Source organism: Achroia grisella, unplaced genomic scaffold, assembly GCF_030625045.1.
Source record: "Achroia grisella isolate CSIRO2021 unplaced genomic scaffold, CSIRO_AGI_Agris_v1 utg918, whole genome shotgun sequence".
NCBI classification, from domain to species: Eukaryota; Metazoa; Arthropoda; class Insecta; order Lepidoptera; family Pyralidae; genus Achroia; species Achroia grisella.
In genome coordinates this window covers 4,349,591-4,360,377 of record NW_026713067.1, presented here as the reverse complement: position 1 = coordinate 4,360,377, position 10,787 = coordinate 4,349,591, and the positions used below count along the sequence as shown (strand labels likewise).

The window sequence follows — 10,787 nt, the reverse complement described above, 5'->3', positions numbered from 1 at the left end:
GTAATCTCTGTGTTAGATGTGCGTAGTGAAGACAAGTGAAACGTACGCACGTTCGTATCGCACTACTTTATTATAAGACAGCATGATGGTGGGCGCAGCCACACAGGTGTACCAACATACCTAACACTCTGCATCTACGAAACCGATTTTAAACATTCTTTTATTAACAGACAGTCACGATATTTGGAAATATCATAGTCTATCATCATGCTGCGACGAATAGAAGCGGAGCTGCAACGAAAAAAGTTGTAATAACAGCGAAAATGTGACGTACACGAAGTGGCTCAGTTAGTTAGTTTTAAATATATCTATGCATAGTATTTTGTATGCATTTTATATATATCTATGCATATTTGTAAAGGAAACATCTGTTTCTAGATGATATGAATGCAAATTTTCCTCACACATTACCATTTTTACAACCGTCTTGTCACCTTTGAACAGACGATACAATAAAACTATTCGACCAATCTAAAAACAATCTTTTGTCTTAGAATTCAAAATGCCATAAGTTTTTTTTTAATAATCGCGGGAGGTTGGCAACCTATAATACTTAAAAGGCAGCCTAGTTATATGGCAAAAAGAAGGCTAGAGGCTTTTAAACTATGGAATGTGAATCATGGATGTAGGATGAAAAAAGGTTTGAAGTTTTTAAACTGTACGAATACAGAATAATGAAGGGGGTAAATTTCTATGCATGCTATTTGATTATTCTCGGTAAACTGTAAAGCCATATGAGACACAGTTACCTAGATACTGCAAGGTAATCGCATCAGCAGTACATGCAATAAATTAAGCAAATATATTTACCAGTGCAACAAACTAAGTATTATCTGAGCCTTGCACAAACCGTGTCACCCCACCTTATATTACACCATTGTTATTTAGTATACACTAGCTACCTGCCCTGGCTTCGCACGGGTGTACATTTATTATACGTATAAAACCTCCTTTTGAAATACTCTATTCTACTGCTAAAAACTGCCTTAAAATCCGTTGTGTAGTTTAAGAGATCTAAGCGAACAGATAGCGGTAGCGTCTTCATTTTTTACTTTGTAAGATAGATTGATTATACTACTATTATTTAGTAATAATGAAATAGTTTCCATAATAAGACACAATAGGTACCAATAGTATAATAAAAAAAATCTTTCTAAAAATTATTCTGGCACGTGATGATGTGGCTCGAATGCTCTGATGGTAGGTGGTGATGCAATCGAATGAATAGATGATACTAGATGATAGCTTCAGCAGATTACGGGTTGTAGTAATGATAGAATTTGCTTATGTTCTTCAATTTAATGGGTAAATACTATTAACAATTTTGGTGGAGAGAATAAAGGTACGTTAGATCGATCGAATTGATTTTTAAAGTCTGGTCGTTAGGTTGGATATTTTAATTGGATGGGTGTGCGCTCCAGCCAGAACGCTCCCTTTACATTTTGTTTTGTTGCTGCTTGTACGCGACAGATTCAAAAATTCTCCATTCTAACTACTCAAGTCTGCCCTGCTATACTTTACTCTGCCCTTCTATCTGTTATCTTCTATATCACTCTGGCCTACTCTCTTCTATTCTATCTTACTCTGCTCTCTTCTACTTTACTCTATGCAAATATTTAAATGATAATCATAAAACCAAACCGCTTTCTTCTGATGACAAGTTAAAATATTGTCATTAAGATACATATAAACTTTATGTAGCTGAATAAAATGACCCGTCCTTTCCTCTGGGATTTCGTTTATTATTTTATATTTTATTACAGAGGTCCAAAATATGTTGCGTTTATTTGAATTGTGTGGAGTGACGCTATTTCTTACCACCATCACGTCGTTAATATTATTTGCACTTTGTCAATAGATGGCGCTAAAAATAGTGTTATAATAAATAACCCAGGACAATTAACACAGCTCCATCTAGTCCCACTGTAAGCAGTGCTTGTGATATGGGTACTAGATAACTGATATAAATACTTTTATATATATTTATAAATACATGGAAACCAGACCGATACAAATAATCATATTCATGAATACAAAATTTTCAGCGTGAGAGAAATCGAACCCGCGACCATCGGAAGTAAAGCTGCTAAGTGTGCTAGACCGCTAGACCACCGAGGCTGTCAAATACTTCATTAATACTTAATTTAGATAAATCAGGACGGTTAACCAAAACAACAGGGGGGAAGGTTGATTGTTAGTAATGTGGATTGATAACCCCATTGCTAGCAATGTACCATGTCAGGTCGACCTCCACGCGGTTCCACCTGGAAACCATGGTGTTAAATTCCTGGTGAATTTGTCACGATGGGCTAACTTACCTGACCTCATGCTCATCTTATCATCTTCCACTGGTGCACCGCCAGCGTAAACCGTTAGCGCAGGTGCACCATTCCATTATCATCCACAAAAAAAAACCAAAACAACAGAGTTGTATGTTAGTTTAATTTAGGACGTAGCAGGTACAGAATTTAATAAATGTCATATAGTACCTCTCGTCTTTCCACACCGTAATACTACCTGTTCATTTATTTACACAGTCCACCGCTCCAGGTATATGAACACGTGTGAAGAAATGAGACAGATAATCAAAGGTCAGCTTTCTCACTCCCACGCTCATTAGTCGCAGTGTTTCATTTAAAAGGAAATTAGGTCGGCTTACTAACTGTTTTTCACTATGATTATAGATTATACATATGTATAAAGGTACCCAAATATTCGTTATATATTACACTAGCTGTTCCCGCGACTTCGTTCGCGTGGAGTTTAACTTTATTTTTCTAAAACAAGTAGCCTAAGTAACCCCTTATTACATCAGTTACCTGCCAAAAAAGTCCCGTCAAAATCTGTCCAGCCGTTTCAGATTAGCCGGAACAAACAGACAGACAAAAATTGTAAAAAAAAATATTTAGGTATATTTACCGTGTTTATATTCACATGAATGTACAAAACGGTTATTTCAATATTACAAACAGATACTCTAATTTTATTTATATATATAGATTAGGTCCTTACATATGAAATTGGCGTTTTGTCGTACTGGCCACTTTGATCTCAAATATCTACTCTTTGGTTAGGAATTCCAATTTCAGATTTATACAGCTATTTACTCATATATTTGTTTTTCCAAAACCGTAATCCCTATGTTTTTTTTTGCGCCATCTTTGGTTTTTCTTTGCGTCACTCAGTTTACAAAATTAAAGAGAGGATTTCCGCCGTGGCACCAGTGCTGCAGAAACGGATGGAAGGATTAATGTATATGACGATGGTGTCGCAAAAGAAAAAACATATTATTTTTTAATCCAACGTTTTCGTTCTGGAAATTTCGACCTGCAAAGCAACCTTGGGGCCTCCGGAGTCTAAAGTCCCCACAATAGCCTTCTTCTCAAAATTCCTCAATTGTTCATTATCAACCTTGGACTCTGGCCGCAAGTTGCGTATAATATATTTATACGCAATTTGTTTGAAAAACAATTATCTTGTTTTATTTACTTCCTTTCTTACCATATCATCTTTCACACAGTCCATCCATCTCTTTTTCGGCCTTCCTCTGCTCTTATAATCATCTACATTCATATGTAACACCTTTCTTAAAATATTATCCTCATTCCTACGCATTACATGTCCATACCATGACGATTACTCTGCAACCTCTCCGACACCGGCGCCACTTCCACCACAAAACACTCATGCCGTGACATTCCAGAGAACTAAGATGTCATAACACTTATCCTGTAATTTCAATTCCTAATTGCAACCTTAAAACATGCTGTACTGCGTTTGTTTAATTACAAACCTTAATTCAAACAACTATAGGTAGTATTTGCTTCAGAATTGTTACTATCCGTATACTCAAAGTATGGAAGTCCTCATCAGTGTAAGGCAGTGAACCTTAAACAATCCTAGAGTAGGGATTACACATGATACCAAAAATAACTGCCAGTGCTCCTAATTACATGCTACGCTCGCGAGGAGCCTTTGTATGTAATTTCTAATTGAAATAGTTCATAGTAGCCTATATACTATATTAATATTCTAATACTAGTTACCCGACTGCAGATAATAAAGTGGTATTGTATGGTCATGTTTTTAGAATAAACAATCTTATATGCAAATCTACTATTATAGAAATAGAAATAATTATTATCCAGATATGTGATGGCGTGGTGGGCCGAGTCATTGGGGTCCCTAAAATATGGTCGAGCGCAGTGATGGTTGGCTCACCCGTCATACTCGTGAACGAGAGCTTGTAGGGACTGGTCAGCTCTAATTACTACGACTGATTTAATCTTATCGTGTATTTAATATTTAGACTCTTATAAATTAGTGCTAGTTGGTAGTTTGTATTCACATATTTCAACTTAAAAATGTAAAGTTACAACAATTATTTATAATAGCAACACGCAAGTTTCTTGCTCGTTCTTCTTGTGATGAGACAGCATTCCGAATGGACAGTAGATTAGAAAAAAACTATGATTATTCTAATTATTTAATTAATGTAATATATTATGATATATATATGTAATATATTATAATATATTATACTAGCTGTCCCGCCAAACGTTGTTTTGCCATATAAATTAATAACGTTATAAAAAAATAGGGGTTGATGATAGAAGGGTGAAAATTTAGGATTGTATGTATTTTTGTATGTTGTATCATAAAAAAATAGAAACTAAAAATTTTGTCTAAAAAATAAAAAAAAATTTAGGGTTGGACTACCCCTAACATTTAGAGGGATGAAAAATAGATGTTGGCCGATTCTCAGACCTACTCAATACGCTCACAAAATTTCATGAGAATCGGTCAAGCCGTTTCGGAGGAGTATGGGAACGAAAACTGTGAGAATTTTATATATAAGATAATATAATTAAATGTAATATATGCTGTCTATAGTTATATTATTTTGATTCTACCTGTCGAAAAGAGTATTGTTTTACGTAAATGTTGTTCTAAATAAATATACATTATCAAGGAATAATAACCCATGACATAATCGATATAAAAACCGCTACGCAATCGATCGCAATCGAATCTTTGTGTAATCAGATAATATTATATAAAACCGCTGAAAGATCTAATGATGTTAGTAGTAAAGATAGCTAATAAATGATTCATTACGAGAACTGACATAGTTTAACTTTAATCTCAAAGAATATACTGATGGTAACTGTAAAATAGGAGATTAAAGTATGCAGACAAAGTATTAATAAGTTTGTATTTATTTATTACCAATTTGAAGACTTGATGCCTGAATAACTCTTGTTGAAATTATATATGTACATACATTTTATTATAAGGACGAACATAGCATATGCTTTGTAAAAAAATGATGATGAATGTGTCCTATTTAAAAAAAAAAGCAGATAAAACAGACAGTACAATAGCTGTTTCATTGTTGTTCAACATAATATTAAATTTTTATGTCCCGCTAGATCTCATGAATTGATACGTGCCGCGACAAAGATTCCTTGTTTATAATGTCATGAATTTTTCTTTTGAACTTTATGTGGGTGCTCTGGACTTATTCTCAAAACATATTAATGTATCAACGCGTAGCATGTAAGCGTAGAGAATATATTAAGAATTTTAATTGAACCATTGGTATGTAGTCAAGTATTGTGTATGATATATAAGAATACTAGTTACTTACCCCGGCTTCGCATAAGTGTACATGTATTATATATATAAACCTTCCTCTTGAATCATTCTATCTACTTAAAAAACCGCTTCAAAATCTGTTGCGTAGTTTTAAAGATTTAATCATACATAGGGACGGACAGACGGCGACAGCCATTTTGTTTTATACTGTGTAATGTTATATAACTTGACTACAGTTACGACCTTCTCTAATGTTTCGAGCGCCAAACAGTCAACACTAGGCTTTCAAGCTGTATGCGAACTCTATTCAATTCCCAATGATGCAACGTTCAAAGGCGAAACATAGCGACAGCTACTTTGTTTTATACTATGTAACGAAAATGAAATATTGATGTAACCTAATTAAGTATACATACATATTATGTGTTACCATATTTATTTAGATTTATAATATATTTTTTAAAGTTTATTAGTAATAAACTCTACTTACATGTATCTTTGTTTGCTGTATAATTGACTATGAGAAAATATGTACTTTTCCACGCACCATTATTAAATAACAATTATTAACACATAGTAAAAGTCGCTGTCGCTGTTTGCCCGTCCCTATGTATGCTTAAATCTTTAAAACTACGCAACGGATTTTGAAGCGGTTTTTTTAATAGATAGAGTGATGCAAGAGGAAAGTTTATATGTATATAAAACACATAAATGCATGTACACCCGGGCGAAGCCGGAGCGAATAGCTAGTAATAAATAAATAGAAAATATACACATTTCCACGCACCCTTATTCAATAAAAATAAATAAATAACCCTGGACATTAACACAGCGCCATCTAGTCCCACGGTAAGCAGAGCTTGTTTTAAGGGTACTACACAACTGATATAAATACTTAATTTTTTTTGTAAATACATACATAGTATATATAGATAATACCCAGACCAATACAAATAATCATACTCATTAATACAAATGTTTGTACCGTGCGAGGAATCGAACCCGCGATCATTGGAAGTAAAGCAGTGTGCTAAACCGCCGGACCACCGAGGCCGTTTATTGGTATATTTGTACATTAAAGTTTTAATAATTAATTCCTTTGTTACAGAACACCAATGCGTTCGAGTACTGTTCAGGAATGCGACAAGGCGAGGCAATGACCACCACCATTACAAAATGGCTCATAAACAGTGGAAGACATGGATGAGAATCGCTCTCCTACCGATCGTCATACTAACCACGACCATCGCAGACTTCACCACAGAATGCCAAAGACCGTGCGACTGTCGATGGCAGTCGGGCAATAAAGCTGCAATTTGCTCAAACTCCAGCCTTAAAGTAATCCCGGCTAACTTAAGCAGCGACATCCAAATACTAGATCTGTCAAACAATAATTTACAACAATTGCATCAAGAAGGATTTAAAAAAGTAGGCCTAAGTAATCTCAAAAAGTTGTTTCTAAAAGAGTGTAACTTAGAAGTTGTTCATAGATCGGCATTCGCAACATTAGCTATAATGATAGAACTCGATTTGTCCAAGAATAGGATACAATATCTCCACCCAGACACGTTCAAAGGCACAGAGAAACTAAGATTAATAAACTTAAGCAACAACTTCATCGATAAGTTGGAAGACGGTATATTTCGCAACTTGAAGTTCCTTCAGAAAGTAGAGGTTAGTAATAACAGGATTTTGCGGATTGGCACTAAAGCATTTGTAAACTTGCCTCAGTTAAAGATACTGAGATTTGACGGTAACAAATTAAGTCACATGAAGCCCGAAACTTTGATGGCGTTGAGAAATTTGTCAGGATTAGATTTGCACAATAATCCGTGGCGATGCGACTGCAACCTGCAGCCATTTAGAGATTGGGTGATCAGTCACAACTTATATACCCCACCTACTGCCTGTGCGGAGCCGTCATCCGTGCGAGAGAAACTTTGGAATGAATTAGATTCATCGAACTTCGCTTGTCGGCCTACTATATTGGAACCGCTGCCGGATTCAACAATCAGAAGTTACGATGTAAACGTAACTTTGACTTGTAAAGTTGTAGGTAATCCTACTCCCGAAGTGGTTTGGCGGTTCAATGGAAAAACTATAGACATGAGATCATTTGGCGAGATAAGATACATTGTTTCCGAGAATACTATGGATTTGATACGATGGGTTAATTTGACGATTGTTAATGCTAGATACAATGATAGAGGAAATTACACGTGTGTTTCTGAAAATCCTGGTGGTCGGGATGAGAAAACTGTCATGCTCATATTGTCTAAGTATGGAGGGGTTGGTTCCATAATTGGATTAGATGCAGACTCCTTTGCAATATTAGTTGGTTGTTTGTTAGCGATTATTATAATTTGTGCCGCTGCGGTAGCAATCTGTTACTTTACTACTCAGAATAATGAAATTAAAAGACTGATTAAAACTGATACACGTTCTTCTAATGGTGAGGCCTTAATAGAGGGCTCTGTAGCTTCCGAAGGAGATAAAACTTTAATAAAGTCGGAAGTAAACCCTGTAACAAAGCCTCCGAGAAAATACGAGGCACCGCCGTCCCTTACTAGTGAAGCTACGGAAATGTCCGAGTTGAACAAGACTCTCTTGGACAATGACTCTGTTAACGGTGAGTTTATTTTTACTGTACTTTACGAGTCTCTCCTAAATTAACTAGATTCTATTAATTTGTGACAATTTTACTAGGAGTATAAATTATACGTTGATAATACTAATATGTAAAACTTTAAGAAGCCTTTGAGAATTATTGATGGAATAATATCAAAGGGAATTTAAAATTAAATCTAGGAATTCCTTGAAATTTCGTTGTTAAAATTTGGGGTTTGCTTTGATCGGCAATTTCTTAAGAAAACTTAGAAACTGGCGGTTTGTAAATTGCGAAGTATTTTCTGATGCAAACTTTTCTTATAAAACTGATTTATGTTTATATAAAAACAAGAACAATATGAAATTTATTGCAGTGACTTCATGTTAGAACATTAGGTTGGTTTCAACCGGGGAAATAATTTAATGTAATTTATTACAAGAAACTACTCTGGATGAAACATTCTTATTGTTGCGTGCTGGGCCTTTTGTGACATAAAATTTAATAGGTTCTTTACTGTACAAGCTTTTAAAGCGAATAAAATAGTAATGTTGACACAATTGTATTGAAGTTTCAAATAGCATCATCTATAAGAACCCACATATATTTAAAGTTCTTTTATAAAATATAAATTGAGATAATTAGGCTTTTAACCTTAACACTCTAACTTAGCACCATCTTTATAGAACTTGTAAGAGATCTGGCGTTAATACATTAATATAATGTAACACTATTTTAAAGTAGAAAGTGTGATTGGTAGTGAATATATTAAAAATAAAGCTTAACCTATTTTAAAATTTTATTGACCTATATACGAATAACATGGGTAGTAGTGTATAATAAAAAAAAACTAAATATAGTTCCTTATATTAATAGTAAAGCCGGGGCAGATCGTTAGTAACTAATATATTCATAAGAAAATATATAATTCATATATCACTTATAACAATTTCACTTTAGAACCAGTTGTTTAAGTAAAAATTGTGATTTTGGATAAACTCTAAAAGAATATAGGATTTTCAAATTCCATTTTTGTTTACAGCATCCAACGAAGATAACAGTCGTCACCAAGAAGTAGAGCTCTCTAAAGCATCTAATGAAGCTTTACTTATGAACCGTTTGATTCAAGATCACCAAGCATACCCACCAGACCTTCTTTCGTTTCCTTTAAGAGGAGGAACTCAAATCTCACCAGCCAGCGGCACGTCATCTGGACAAGAGAGACTAAATCAAACTAATTCTGATAGTCCAATTAAATCCCCAGTGTACGGAGTTACAACAATCAATCCAACTTTATATAGCAGATTACAAAATTCAAACCTACAAAGTTCTGCACCACTCATGAGCCCCAAAAGTGGATACGTCACTTTACCCAGAAGACCAAGGCATAGCCAAGACAATATACGTCCTCAAATATTTTCAACGCTTAATGGGGTTATCCCCTATTACGACAACTTCAATATGAAGCTATTTGGCCATGGTGGTAATTATTATAGTCTTAATAAAAGCGAAATGGACTTAGGTCCAATTAGTAAAATGAGTTCTAGTTTACATGACTCGGAAGAGATTGAACCTGCCCCATCACCTGCACCTGGAACACCGCATGCAACGATACCAAGAAACAGTCTTAGTTCCCCAAACATCCATAATCAGTTGCTAACTTTGCAAGCTATGTCCATAAATGCATCTCAGGGGAGAATCATGAAAGCGTCGGAGCAACGGCCTCTTAAAGTCATGCTATCCGAAAATGAAGGAGCCATTAAAAATCCCATTCGAGACTTGTGGATGGGTTACAGTGTAAATGTAGTTAGTGGTACAATAGGTAGGACAAAAACTGGTCCCAAACCTCCACCGAAACCAAGAAAGAGAAACTCTTGTGAAGTGAAGGAACCATTCCTTTTGAACTCTGCTGATAATGCTACCCAAGTGTAAATTAGTATAAAAGTATTTATAACTATAATTTATAGTTGTGTTGGATTTTAAAGTATAAAGTTATCTTTATTTTGATAGAAGATATGCAAAGACGACAAATTTTTGTCTATTTCATGATTTGGAAAAGATTGAAAGATATTTTCGAATAGATTTTAACATTTTATAGTAGAAAGTATGCCATGTTTTTAGTTTTAGAATATCTGATATCTAGTTTGTTTTCTAGTTCAGATCTTAATATACTTGTAATACATATTAAATGATATGGTTTAAATAATTGAGATATAATCAAGGCATTATCTTCTATCAAGATTAGTAAATTATTTATTTAATTCTATATGTTATCGCCTTATATTAAAGAATGGTTTTATCAATTGTTAATAATATATATATTTTATACATAAGTTCAATTTTTATGGCCTGTATTCCATAAATTTATATAGATATTAAGTAATTTGTACAGTAGATATATTAAACATGGCATTGACAGAACATTTTATAATATTATTCTATATTGGTGCTTATGATAATATTAAATGCATTGTAATATGTCCCTTCTTAGTTACAAATACTTTATTAAGAGGTTTGTGAATAGAAACAAAATTATCGAAATTGAATCTACATATACAAAAACGGGTTACTTCTTTTATAGTTC

General features: G+C 34.2%; 1 protein-coding gene across 1 annotated transcript; it reads left to right on the top strand.

Annotated features, from left to right (window-relative positions):
• Positions 1-6,714: 6,714 nt before the first annotated feature.
• Positions 6,715-10,409, top strand: LOC131853991 (uncharacterized). The gene is made up of 2 exons (XM_059205108.1): positions 6,715-8,227; positions 9,246-10,409. Exons 1-2 carry the CDS (start codon positions 6,775-6,777, stop codon positions 10,133-10,135), a joined length of 2,343 nt encoding a protein of 780 aa, XP_059061091.1. The 5' UTR covers positions 6,715-6,774; the 3' UTR covers positions 10,136-10,409.
• Positions 10,410-10,787: the final 378 nt, after the last annotated feature.

Excerpts from the sequence above, each read along its gene's own strand:
- LOC131853991 (XM_059205108.1), top strand. The coding sequence starts at position 6,775 with ATGGCTCATAAACAGTGGAAGACATGGATGAGAATCGCTCTCCTACCG. Across the intron at positions 8,228-9,245 it reads GGACAATGACTCTGTTAACG|CATCCAACGAAGATAACAGT; the intron begins GTGAGTTTATTT and ends TTTTGTTTACAG.